This window comes from Sander lucioperca, chromosome 17, assembly GCF_008315115.2.
Source record: "Sander lucioperca isolate FBNREF2018 chromosome 17, SLUC_FBN_1.2, whole genome shotgun sequence".
Lineage (NCBI taxonomy): Eukaryota > Metazoa > Chordata > Actinopteri > Perciformes > Percidae > Sander > Sander lucioperca.
In genome coordinates, this window is record NC_050189.1 from 27,386,309 (window position 1) to 27,402,198 (window position 15,890).

The 15,890-nt window shown below is 32.2% G+C and overlaps 1 protein-coding gene across 1 annotated transcript in view; it reads right to left on the reverse strand.

Moving 5' to 3' along the window:
- LOC116036700 (eukaryotic translation initiation factor 4E type 2-like) overlaps positions 1-3,373 on the reverse strand; it is a 34,762-nt gene extending 31,389 nt beyond the window's left edge. Inside the window, exon 1 of the mRNA XM_031280273.2 lies at positions 3,205-3,373. Coding sequence (XP_031136133.1) covers positions 3,205-3,221 — 17 coding nt within the window. The 5' untranslated portion in view covers positions 3,222-3,373. The remainder of the gene's footprint in view (positions 1-3,204) is intronic.
- Between the last annotated feature and the right edge of the window lie 12,517 nt (positions 3,374-15,890).

Below are 15,890 nucleotides of genomic sequence, written 5' to 3' on the forward strand. Positions count from 1 at the left end.
CTGTTAGAAACACACCTTAAACAGCTTAGAGCTTAACATAGAGCTAAAGCCTTATTCAGAATAAATTACTAAACAACTGGCAGTGTGTTCTTCAGTGGGTCTTTAGTGTGTATACATGAATTGCTTTATTAAATTATGTTTTATTATTAATACATATTTTATTAATATAATGTATTTATTATGTGTCAGTAGCTTGTTGATCTTTACATTGTTAGTTAATTTCATATCCTGGCCTGGGACACATTCATACGGTTTGATAAAGGACTTATTAGACTTTAACTTATCATTGATTTTACAATAACGAGTGTAGCTCATGGATGGATTAAGTGTAGCTGTCCTCAATTTAGGTCATCCTGTACGTCTCCTCTCCGGTTTTTCCTGCATCCACCGTGTGTGTGTGTGTGTGTGTGTGTGTGTGTGTGTGTGTGTGTGTGTGTGTGTGTGTGTGTGTGTGTGTGTGTAGAACTGAGCAGCAGAGAGCCAACAGATTTAAAACGGCAGCAGCTTTCAAGCGACTTAAACATCGTTACAGTCTACATTGACGTTAAAATGTAAACAGGTTGGCAGGACGGTCTGAAATGTTGTGACGGTCTTTCGCTGTACGTTTTGTCAATGCGCCACTTGTTTGAAAAGTACCTTCTCTTTTTCTCTTTTTTTTTTATTCACCCTCAACAGCTTGTACATCCATAGCTACTGCTGACTCCGCGGCGGGCCTCTTAACACCGGGGATATGTCGCCACATTTTTTACAGATAATTTTCCTTTCGTCTGTACCTCAGCTCAGCTAGCTAGCTAGCTAGTTACACGGCGGCGTCCCGGACTAGCGCTGAAAACTAGCTACTCGACTGGTCAAAGCCCCGGCTGTGAACGGTTTCATTTCCTGTAAGTTCTTCACAATAAAAGTCCTCCGTTATTTTGGTATTTGAATGTTTTTATTATGAAGCAGCAAAATCCGGAAATGTTAGGGATTCATTAGCAGTAACGTAACGTGATTCCTATAGGCATTGTGCATTGTTACTTAGCAACAGCATTCTTTGACAAAATCTGGTTGGTGTGTAACTTAGCTGCTTATAGAACATGTTCTCACGAGTAGTGCGTCATCTGATCGGCCTTTATGGAGACCACCGATCAAACTATTTAAAGCCTTTATCGGCCGATAACGATCGGTTCCCGATCAATCGGAGCACCCTTGGTATAAATATATAAAGTACACATACTATACTATACATACATAAATATACATACACACATATATATATATATAAATATACATACACACACATACATATATATATATATATATATATATATATATATATATATATATATATATATATATATATATATACATACACATGTATATATATATATATATATATATATATATATACACACACACATATATATATATACACATATATATATATACACACACATGTATATATATATATATATATATATATATATATATATATATATATACACACACACATATATATATATACACATATACATATATATATATATATATATATATATATATATATATGAGATCACACACACAGGTCTATATTTATGTATTTATTTGATTGGGACAGTGCATGTTAATGAACAAACATGGAATACATGCGTGTAAACATGCTGGATTGTAGTCCAGGGCTAATTTCCATCCGTAGTCCCACGGGCTAAGATCACACAGGTCACAGAACATTGCATAATTACATTTACATCTACAGTAAGTACATCGTTTAGCAATAAATTAACAAAAGCCCAATATACAATATTCACATAGGACTTAAACATTCATTCAACTTCAAAAATCCATATACACATTACAAAATAAAGAAATTCAGAGAAAGATACAACATACACACTAATGTGTGCAATATATCTATATCTATCTATCTATCTATCTATCTATCTATCTATCTATCTATCTATATATAGATAGATAGATAGATAGTGAAATACGTTCACCAACCTACAAACATTATTATATATATATTATTATTATTATTATTCAAACAGTGAAGGAGACTGACAGCAGAGCTACGTTCAGTCACCACTACAACCTAACTTACCTGTGGCCAAGCTAGTCTTTATACAACTATTTGGTTTGGAAAGGGAAACTATGTTAAAGTTGTTTGTATGTGTATTCTTTCGATTTGAGTTTATTTTACTACTTTGCAGTTTGCACAATAAAAATAGTTTAGATTATGTAACTGTTTGATGCATTCTCCTTCATATAAAGTTATTGTATAATGTCGTGGAGCCAAACACTTTAGTAATCACAGCTTTTAGTAAACATGATGACATTAAAATGTTTTGTGATATTCTATGTACTCCTGACAGTAGAATAAGCCGTTATAAACCTAGATAAAGGCCCGTTATTGTTATTTATTTAAATTTATTTTAAGAAGTTTGATTACATTATATTTTCGATTTGAATGCACAATTGTTTTTTAAATAACAAATAAATAAGAATTCAATACATTACATCTATGTTATTTTGTCTTAGTTAGTAAAGTAATGTTTAGTTAGGAAGGTCTGGAGCCTTTAGTCTCTTCAACATGGTGAAGGAAGGTAAAGGTGGTAAAGGTATACAGTTTATTATTAATTCAGCAGTATCGATCAGTATCGGGTATCGACAGATACACAAAGCCCTGGCATCGGTATCGGGACTAAAAAAGTTGGATCGGTGTATCCCTAATGCTAACGGTTAGCTGCTAGCTGCGTTTACTGATGGGTCTGATGCTAACAGTTAGCTGCGTTTACTGATGGGTCTGATGCTAACAGTTAGCTGTGTTTACTGATGGGTCTGATGCTAACGGTTAGCTATGTTTATTGAGGACTCTGATGCTAACGGTTAACTGTCAGCTGTGTTTACTCAGTTTACTGAGGACTCTGATGCTAACGGTTAGCTGCTACCTGCTAGCTGTGTTTACTGATGGGTCTGATGCTAACAGTTAGCTGTGTTTACTGATGGGTCTGATGCTAACGGTTAGCTGCTAGCTGTGTTTACTGATGGGTCTGACGCTAACGGTTAGCTGTGTTTACGGATGACTCTGATGCTAACGGTTAGCTGTGTTTACTGATGGGTCTGATGCTAACAGTTAGCTGTGTTTACTGATGACTCTGATGCTACCTGATGCGGCAGTGTTTCCGGGTATTTTCCGGCTGTTTGCCGGGTCAAAGTGTGTCTTACCGCTCCAGCTGGTTCATCCCTCCTCCGGCTCGCTCTTCTCTCTCCAACCTCTCCTTTATTCTCTCTTTTCTTCTCTTTATTCTGTTGTTATTCCACTTTATCTCGCTGCTCTGCCTCCTCGTGCGGCCGCGGCTCTCTGCTAACAGCTGCTGCTAGTACGCATGTGCGGGAGCGGAGGACGGGAGGGGAGAAGGGACATTTGACGGAGCTGTCGGTACACGATCCGTTCTGCCTGCACGATCCGTTCTGCACATGCGCAAAATGTTCGCGCATGCGCGGTTGTACGAGGATTTACGACACTGCACGATCTGTTCCACGCGGGGGTGCGGCTCAAGATGGCGGAGAGAGCAGACGCACTATGAATGGCTCAGAGTAGCAAAGCCTTGAATTTCAACAGAATGAACTTTTAACTCAACAACACCCTGAAATATCAGATGCAAAATTGTAGGGGACTTATTATAATAATTCAGAAGCGTGTGAGTGACCCGGAGCACCTCCTGGAATACGATATATTGCAATCCATAACATGGCTAGCACAAAAGCTAATGCTAAATCGAAGGCTCTCCAAGAACATGACTATGTCGGCCCTGAAAGGATGGAAACTAACACCAGAGGTACTAAAAACACCTTAGCATCTCCTTCTAAACCACCAGCACCACTGAAAAAGCCAAAACCAGACGACGTCGTGACTGTTGAAGCCCATGCTGACAACGCCTCTTACTCTGTGATCCTGGCTGCTGTCAGTACTCTTCAAAGCATGATGCAGGACTTCAAAGCGGAGCTAAAGCAGAACACACTGACCTTAACCAACATCAAGAAAGCTGTGGAGTTGAACTCTGCCGAGATCAAAGATTGTAAAGAACGGTGCCAAAGGCTGCACGTCGAGGTGAAACAACTGAAGAGGAGAACACCATTCTGGTGAGAAGAGCTGCAGAAGTGGAAAATAGAGCTGTAGAGTTGGAGCGTAATAAAAGAAGATGGAACCTGCGAGTAAATGGCTTACAGGAGGGAAAAGACGAAAACACACGACAAATCATCTCTGATATCATCGGAAAGATGGTGCCACACTGGAAGGAGAAGATGGATTTCATCCTGGATTCGGTACACCGACTGGGGCCCAGTAACACCAACCGCCCTCGTCAGACCATCACGCAGTTCACAGGACGCCACTTCAGGGACCAACTCTGGCGGATCACCAAACTTCACCCCGTCTGCAAGGACCTCAACATCCGTTTGGCAGAAGACCTCACCAAGGAGACAGAGAGGCGCGGAGGGCTGTGTGGCCGAAAACTGAACAAGCAAGGAAGGCAGGACTAAAGTCAGTGTTCAGGGTCCTCATGCTTTCATTAATGGACAAAAAGTCTCACCATAGACACAACCATCAGGGCTTCTGAGTCCTGGAAACAAGGGAGTGTGAATGAAAATGTATTCTCGGGGTTTTGCTACTATTTTCTATTCTTGATAGGAAACTTTTACTGCTCTTTTAAGTAAGTTCAGCAATCCGTTGTTGTTTATTGTTTATTAATATTTTTTGTCTGTTTTTGTTCCATGTTCAGTTTAAAGAGAAACATTCCTCTAATTTCTGTTAATGCGAGGGCTTTAAGAGACATGACCAAAAGAAAAAGTAGTTTATTTTGGAAAGGGAAGAAGTCAAATATAATTTTTCTGCAGGAAACCCATTCTAAGATTGATGATGTTATATTCTGGTCTAAACAACGGGGAGATGAAGCCTACTTTAGCCACGGTACTTTGAGGTCAGCAGGTGTCGCCATCCTCCTAAATAACCTCAAAGGTCATATTGTGTCCCATATGGCAGATGAATTTGGTCATTGGCTGATTCTTATCATAAACATAGATGGTCTGAAATTCATCTTAGTCAACATTTATGGATATAATATCAGTAGAGAAAACCAAAACCTACTTGAACAAATTAGTTTACATTTAGACAATCTTAAATTAACACTCAACTGATAACATCAGCGTTGGCGGCGACCTAAACCTAGTTCATGATGATTTTCTTGATAAATACCCTTGCAGATACTCTGCTAGTCACCCGAATACAATATTCACGAGCTTTTGCGAAAAACAAAATTTGATTGATACTTGGAGACACTTAAACCCAGAAATATCTAAATACTCCTGGTTTAGCTCAAACCACAATTATAAATCCAGAATCGATCACTGGTTGATTGCAAATCATTTGCTAGTTTATAATATTAGCTCTGATATTTCCGCTGCACCACTAACAGATCATAGTGTTATTCTACTACAGATCAAACCCAATGACAACAATGTCCACTCACACACACATTGGAAGTTAAACTCCAGCCTGCTAAATAATAATAACTACTGCCAAAAAATCAGATTATTGATTAAGGAATATGCCAATTCTGAAGGGGCTAACAACTGCTACCAAAAAGTGGGAATTCCTAAAGTATAAAATATGCCAGTTTACCATCTCATTCAGTAAAACAATTAAAAAAGATAGTGAAAAACAAGAAGTAGACATTATTAATCAGTTAAATATGTACTGCAATAGACCAAACCCAACTGAAGACGATAGATGATTTTAAACCTACAACCTAAACTAGATGGACTCTACAGTCGTAAGGCCCAGGGGGCGTTCATTAGATCCAGAGCTAAGTGGATAGAGGAGGGTGAAAAAAATTCAGCGTATTTCTGTGGTCTTGAAAAAAGAAGACAGGAAAGAAATAGCATCAGATCTCTGATGGTTGATAATAATGAATCACAGATGAAAAATTGATCTCTTCAGAAATCTGGACATTCTACAGCCAGCTCTATAGCTCTAACTTCTCTAGCCTGAACTGTCTGAACTGTTTTCAGGACATAGCAAAACAGATTCCAGAAGTAGAGGATGGCCTCAAACAAACATGTGACAGTCAAATAACAATTACAGAACTTGATGCAGTAATTGGTCGTCTTTCTCTTAACAAAGCCCCTGGATCCGACGGGCTCACAGGGGACTTCTACAGACATTTCTGGGTAGATTTAACAGACCTGCTGCTACAAGTCTTCACCCACATTTCTGAAACATGTGTGCTTCCACCAACAATGAGACATGGAGTTATCATCTCCATCTCAAAAGACCCCAGAATTAGAGATAACAGAAGACCCATTACACTCAGAAATTCAGACTACAAACTCCTAACTTACATCTTTGCTTCTCGTCTTCAAACAGGGATTTCAAATATTACTGCAGATACACAGTCAGGGTTCTTAAAAGGAAGGTCAATCCTCAACAATATAAGATTGGTAATGGACATCACTGAGTATAGAAACCAAATACAGGATGATGGCTTCCTTCTTTTTTTAGACTTCTATAAAGCATTCGACTCCGTGGAGCATCCATTTATTCTTTCAGCGCTCAAACACTTTGGATTTGGAATCAACTTTAGAAAAAGGGTTGGTGGATTATATCGAGATATTAGTAGTTGTGTCCTGTTACCTAGCGGTACCACCCCAAGCTTCCAGATTAATGTGGGTATTCCTCAAGGTTGGCCCATCTCACCATACCTGTTCATCTTAGCCACAGAAATGCTAGCAATCTATAGAACAAACTGTAATGATATTAAAAAACTTAATGTACTTGGCACAGACATAATAATTAGCCAACTAGCGGATGACACAACAATATTCTTAAAAGATAAATACCAAATATCAACAACTATTGCCAAAATTGAAAACTTCTCAAAAGCCTCAGGTCTAACATTAAACTTAAAAACTTCACTGAAACCCATCTGTAATATCCCTATTAAATCAGAAACCAAATACCTGGAGATTTACCTCTCCAAGGACCAAAAACAAAGCCAACTTCTGAATGTAGAAAATAAAATTAAAGAATGCAAATCAAGACTAAATATATGGCTCCAGAGGGACCTATCACTACTAGGTCTCATAAAGAGTGTTGATCAAGATGTTCTTCTCCAGCCTACTCCAATGCCAGTCCAAACTATTTGATTACATCCATCAACCAAATCAACCTAAACTTCATCTGGAGAAACACACCACATTATATGAAGAAAAGCAATATGGTTAAAAACACAAAGGATGGAGGACTGAAAGTTATTGACTTTGACTGCCTTAATGGAACCTTAAAAATAAAAAATCTTGGATCAAACACAGCAACTCCTTCTGGTATTGTATTCCAAAGTCCTTATTCAAGAAAACTGGAGGATTAGAATTTCTTCTCAGAACGGACTTTAATGTTAACAAACTACCTATTTCATTGTCAGAGTTTCACAAACAAATACTCTTGTATTGGAAAATGTTATACGTACATAACTTCTCACCCCACACATCTGTACTCTGCAACAACAGATATATTTAGCACCGCAACAAATCTCTATTCTTTGAGGATTGGTATGGGAGAAGCATACGGTCCATGGTCGACTTAATGGATACCAACGGACAATTTTTAAATTATGAACAATTTTGCATCAAACATAATTTCCAACCCTCAAAATCAGACTTTACTAAATTACATAAAGCACTACCCCAAGGATTTGTCCTTCTAACAAGAAACATTTTGGCATATTATCCGATACATCCACAATTGGCCCCACTATCAATTCAAGGGTTCTCTATTCTGGATAAAAAATGCACTAACTGCTTTATTAGAAATTGTTTTATTGATTATCTTTACCCTACAATGCATAATAAAAATAACATACTACAAAAATGTGATAAAGTTTCAATCACTAAACTAAGGACAATGTATCTAACACTCCCTATTTCTCCTAAAGTGAAAGAAACACATTTCAAAGTAATGAACAACATTTACCCTTCTAAAGAATTACTGAGACTTCTCTTTGGTATAGATGATAATAAATGTACATTCTGTGAAAATGATGTTGAAACTACGGACCATGTGTTTTTCTCATGTAATATGATACAGACATTTTGGTGTGATATACATAAATGGATTAAGCAACAGATGTCTTCATTCCCAACCTCTTTCTCCTGTGACGACATAACATTTGGATTGATATTGCAAAGCAAGGGTGATGAGCTCTGTACTAATACAATTGTATGTCTAGCTAAATTCTTTATTCACAAATGTAGAATTGTGAAATCATCTCCCAAATTTGTTGTTTTTTTAAATGAATTTAATCTGTATATGAAATCCTTAAAAACTCTGAAAAGTCCTAAAGCACAAAACATATATGATACCCTAAAACACTTCCCAACTGAGGTTAATAGCTGAACAATGACTGAAATCTCCCTTTTTTTTTTAATTTCTCTATTTGATTGTCTCTTCTCCTTTATAAATCATCCTTACTTTTCTTATTAAGACCACATGTATAGTTCCTGTTTGTATTGAGAGCTGCTCCATCTGGCTATATTTTCCTTGTATCCTACTCTGATGTAACGAGTTTTATGCAGCCATGTTTGTTTGTAAATCTTAATTTTCAAATAAAAAAACAACAAAAAAAAAACGATCTGTTCCACGCTTCCGCTCGACAGCCAAGCTAACGTTAGTTTAGCTAACAGCTAATTCGGCTAACTGCTAGCTGAGACAGCATGTAATAACTTTAAAAGACCCTCAAAATAAACATTGAGTTGACATATATAACAAACACCTAACATATATAACAGCTGTTACGTCAGCTCTACTTTACTTGTGCTCATTTAAAATACAATCACTCAATACTTGTCTTTATTGTTATTACTGTGAAGTCTTAATTTAGCTGTAGCTGCTTTTCCCATTACGTTTGAGTTAACGTTATTTTAGACTGTCAGCTAGCAGTTAGCCGAATTAGCTGTTAGCTAAACTAACGTTAGCTTCCCGGTGGAGGCTAGCCATAGGCTAGCGTGGAACAGATCGTGCAGGTCGTATGGATACGTAAAACAGTATTATCTTGCGCATGTGCAGAACGGATCGTGCAGGCAGAACGGATCGTGTACCGACAGGAGCTATGATTCGTGCTTTGAACGAAAAGTTTAGATAAACTTTATTGATCTAAATACATGAACACGTGACAGCAGCTCAGTGTTCCAAAGTTTACCCAAAAACACAGAAAGTGAAAATACTGCATGAACATAATACAGAAACATCCACTTTATGACTAGCAATATGACTTAAAATGTATTTAAATACATGTAATCATAGGATTTATGAATTACAACTGGTGTTACCATGACGACCACTAACACCAGAGATAGTGTTTATAATATCATATATAACTATACTATATATAACTATAGTATATATAACTATATTATATATAACTATACTATATATACCTATACTATATATAACTATAGTATATATACCTATACTATATATAACTATACTATATATAAATATAGTATATATAACTATACTATATATAACTATACTATATATACCTATACTATATATAACTATAGTATATATACCTATACTATATATAAATATAGTATATATACCTATACTATATATAACTATAGTATATATACCTATACTATATATAACTATACTATATATAACTATAGTATATATAACTATACTATATATAACTATAGTATATATAAATATAGTATATATACCTATACTATATATAACTATAGTATATATACCTATACTATATATAACTATACTATATATAACTATAGTATATATAACTATACTATATATAACTATAGTATATATACCTATACTATATATAATATAGTATATATACCTATACTATATAACTATAGTATATATACCTATACTATATATAACTATAGTATATATACCTATACTATATATAAATATAGTATATATACCTATACTATATATAACTATAGTATATATACCTATACTATATATAACTATAGTATATATACCTATACTATATATAACTATAGTATATATACCTATACTATATATAAATATAGTATATATACCTATACTATATATAACTATAGTATATATACCTATACTATATATAACTATAGTATATATACCTATACTATATATAAATATAGTATATATACCTATACTATATATAACTATAGTATATATACCTATACTATATATAACTATAGTATATATAACTATACTATATATAACTATAGTATATATACCTATACTATATATAACTATAGTATATATAACTATACTATATATAACTATAGTATATATACCTATACTATATATAAATATAGTATATATACCTATACTATATATAACTATAGTATATATACCTATACTATATATAACTATAGTATATATACCTATACTATATATAAATATAGTATATATACCTATACTATATATAACTATAGTATATATACCTATACTATATATAACTATAGTATATATAACTATACTATATATAACTATAGTATATATACCTATACTATATATAACTATAGTATATATACCTATACTATATATAAATATAGTATATATACCTATACTATATATAACTATAGTATATATACCTATACTATATATAACTATAGTATATATACCTATACTATATATAACTATAGTATATACCTATACTATATATAAATATAGTATATATACCTATACTATATATAACTATAGTATATATACCTATACTATATATAACTATAGTATATATACCTATACTATATATAAATATAGTATATATACCTATACTATATATAACTATAGTATATATACCTATACTATATATAACTATAGTATATATACCTATACTATATATAACTATACTATATATAACTATAGTATATATAACTATACTATATATAACTATAGTATATATACCTATACTATATATAAATATAGTATATATACCTATACTATATATAACTATAGTATATATACCTATACTATATATAACTATACTATATATAACTATAGTATATATAACTATACTATATATAACTATAGTATATATACCTATACTATATATAACTATAGTATATATAACTATACTATATATAACTATACTATATATAACTATATTATATATAACTATACTATATATACCTATACTATATATAACTATAGTATATATAACTATACTATATATAACTATATTATATATAACTATACTATATATACTATACTATATATAACTATAGTATATATAACTATACTATATATAACTATATTATATATAACTATACTATATATAACTATATTATATATAACTATAGTATATATAACTATACTATATATATAACTATATTATATATAACTATACTATATATAACTATATTATATATAACTATAGTATATATAACTATACTATATATATAACTATATTATATATAACTATAGTATATATAACTATACTATATATATAACTATACTATATATAACTATACTATATATAACTATACTATATATATAACTATAGTATATATAACTATACTATATATATAACTATACTATATATAACTATACTATATATATAACTATAGTATATATAACTATACTATATATATAACTATAGTATATATAACTATACTATATATAACTATACTATATATATAACTATAGTATATATACCTGAGAATGAGGATTATAGTAGAGCAGTAACACCAGTGGGCTGTAGCACTAAACCAGGCTAAGGTTAACCCGGGATAGTCCAGTTATCCTGGATGAATTAAACCAAAAGCAGGTTGAGTTAAACCCAGTAACCATGGAAATGTATTCTTTACAGTTGTCCTCTGATCTTAAATAAACGTGTTTAACATTTATTTGGTTGTCCGCTGATTACTCGTCACTATTTGATTTAAATCCTGTCTGCAGTTGTTGGACGGTCAGAACGGTTGATGAAGTTGTTCATGGCGGTTTGAGCTGCAGTGATAACATGGTTTGCTTCACCTGTTCACCTGTTCACCTGTTGGTATTTTGGGCTTTGACAGAGAGGGGGGCTGGGGGGGGACACTTTCTGTCGACCGCCGCACTAACACACTTATTTTGACTCACTCGGAGTCTGGAGTTGGTGAAAATTGTGGCCTAGTCTTTAGGGTAAATTTCCCGTGGACCATTAATTCCCTCTGCTCACTTTTAAGGTAAAGTAGGCTAAATAATAATCCATTTTATTCATATATCTCTTTCCATGGTACTCAGAGACACTTTACAGTAAAACAGCAGATTTAGCACATAAACAGATTAAAACTAGTTACTATTACTAGATATGTTTAAATCCTTACACATTCAGTCAGTCTGCTCTCATCTGCCAGCCTTTATCTCTCTGTTTGATAACAGCAGCTGTATTTCCTTTTCTGCATATTATACAGTATATATAATGTATATATAATATATATACTATATAATATAATATATATATATATAATATAGTATATATATATAATATATTATATAACTCTCCATGAGAAGCTGCTGCTCAGCGGGGGAGGATCAATAAATCTGTGATGATACCGTGGTCTATTTAAGAAAGCCGTGAACGTGACCTTATCCCGACTATCTACAGCTGGCTGACATAGATTCACCTTCTCATCAAAGTCTGTTCTAGTCTATTCTATAAACTGGAGTACAACTAACTTTACTTTATGGTGTTTTGGTAATATTTTAGGGCGTTAACGTTAGTCAGAGACAGTCTAAAGTTAAAGTTCAGTTTTAATTCACACAAATGTAACACATCTTGCTCTGAATGTGAAATGTTTCTCCAACATAACTAAGCAGTATAAATGAACATAATTAGACAGTATGAATGAATATAATTAGGCAGTATAAATGAACATAATTAGACAGTATAAATGAACATAATTAGACAGTATAAATGAGTATAATTAGGCAGTATAAATGAACATAATTAGACAGTATAAATGAACATAATTAGACAGTATGAATGAATATAATTAGGCAGTATAAATGAACATAATTAGACAGTATAAATGAACATAATTAGACAGTATAAATGAGTATAATTAGGCAGTATAAATGAACATAATTAGGCAGTATAAATGAACATAATTAGACAGTATAAATGAACATAATTAGACAGTATAAATGAACATAATTAGACAGTATAAATGAGTATAATTAGACAGTATAAATGAACATAATTAGACAGTATAAATGAACATAATTAGACAGTATAAATGAGTATAATTAGACAGTATAAATGAACATAATTAGACAGTATAAATGAACATAATTAGGCAGTATAAATGAACATAATTAGGCAGTATAAATGAACATAATTAGGCAGTATAAATGAGTATAATTAGACAGTATAAATGAACATAATTAGGCAGTATAAATGAACATAATTAGACAGTATAAATGAACATAATTAGGCAGTATAAATGAACATAATTAGGCAGTATAAATGAACATAATTAGGCAGTATAAATGAGTATAATTAGACAGTATAAATGAACATAATTAGACAGTATAAATGAGTATAATTAGACAGTATAAATGAACATAATTAGACAGTATAAATGAGTATAATTAGGCAGTATAAATGAACATAATTAGGCAGTATAAATGAACATAATTAGGCAGTATAAATGAACATAATTAGACAGTATAAATGAACATAATTAGGCAGTATAAATGAACATAATTAGGCAGTATAAATGAACATAATTAGGCAGTATAAATGAGTATAATTAGACAGTATAAATGAACATAATTAGACAGTATAAATGAGTATAATTAGACAGTATAAATGAACATAATTAGGCAGTATAAATGAGTATAATTAGACAGTATAAATGAGTATAATTAGACAGTATAAATGAACATAATTAGGCAGTATAAATGAGTATAATTAGACAGTATAAATGAACATAATTAGGCAGTATAAATGAACATAATTAGGCAGTATAAATGAGTATAATTAGACAGTATAAATGAGTATAATTAGACAGTATAAATGCACATAATTAGACAGTATAAATGAGTATAATTAGACAGTATAAATGAACATAATTAGGCAGTATAAATGAACATAATTAGGCAGTATAAACGAGTATAATTAGGCAGTATAAACGAGTATAATTAGGCAGTATAAATGAACATAATTAGACAGTATAAATGAGTATAATTAGACAGTATAAATGAACATAATTAGACAGTATAAATGAGTATAATTAGACAGTATAAATGAACATAATTAGACAGTATAAATGAGTATAATTAGGCAGTATAAATGAGTATAATTAGGCAGTAGAAATGAGTATAATTAGGCAGTATAAATGAGTATAATTAGACAGTGTAAATGAGTATAATTAGGCAGTATAAACGAGTATAATTAGACAGTATAAATGAACATAATTAGACAGTATAAATGAGTATAATTAGACAGTATAAATGAACATAATTAGGCAGTATAAATGAGTATAATTAGGCAGTAGAAATGAGTATAATTAGACAGTGTAAATGAGTATAATTAGACAGTATAAATGAGTATAATTAGGCAGTATAAATGAGTATAATTAGGCAGTATAAATGAGTATAATTAGACAGTATAAATGAGTATAATTAGACAGTATAAATGAGTATAATTAGGCAGTATAAATGAGTATAATTAGGCAGTAGAAATGAGTATAATTAGGCAGTAGAAATGAATATAATTAGGCAGTAGAAATGAGTATAATTAGACAGTATAAATGAGTATAATTAGGCAGTATAAATGAGTATAATTAGGCAGTATAAATGAGTGTAATTAGACAGTATAAATGAGTATAATTAGGCAGTATAAATGAGTATAATTAGACAGTATAAATGAGTATAATTAGGCAGTATAAATGAGTATAATTAGGCAGTATAAATGAGTATAATTAGACAGTATAAATGAGTATAATTAGGCAGTATAAATGAGTATAATTAGACAGTATAAATGAGTAGTTGCTGAGTGTGAAGATCTGAATCAGAGATGTCTTCCTGTCATCCAAAGTGTAGAAACTGATTCGGCAGTAGAAGAGTTCATACCAACGTCTGGTTCAAACGTTACTGATGTTAACAGACATGAGTCACTCTGCTCTCTGTTTCCATCCCAGTTCAGAGTCTGTCTGACATCAGAGAGGATTATATGAGCGTGTTTTCATTAGAGTTAAGGCACAGACATATTTTAGGTGATCTGAGCTGTTGAACTGGTTCTCAGACTCGCTCAGTCTGGTCAGATTATAATCTGTTACTGGAGACTAACACACAGCTCTCCTCCAACTGTGTGTCAACAACAGACATCACCAGCACAGACAGGAAATAACCTCAGAGCTGCCAGAAATACCTGATTCTCACCGACACACAGCGCTGTAACTCACTTCCTGATTATTATAAAACTCTTTCTACAGTTACTGCATTTACTCTGGTAAATACAGTAACTGTGTTACCCTAACCCTTACTGCAGTATTTAAACTGAAACTGCAGTATTTATATTCCTACCAAAACTTCAACTCTTGTAAATGTTCCAGCTGTTGGTTTCCAGCTCTGAGAACAGATAACATTAACTTCAGAAGGTTTTTTAGTTTATAAATGTTATTAGTTAATGTTGAAATTATCCAGAGTTATGATTCATGGGTTCATCTTCTCCTGAAGAAATTACTTCTTAACCTGAAACTGCAGATCAACAACACTCTTACTCTGTCTGTCAAGGAATATATATATATATATATATATATATATATATATATATATATATATATATATATATATAAATATGACATTAATAAATAAATAGACAGTATATACGGCTTAGCAATTAATATATATAATTATAAAA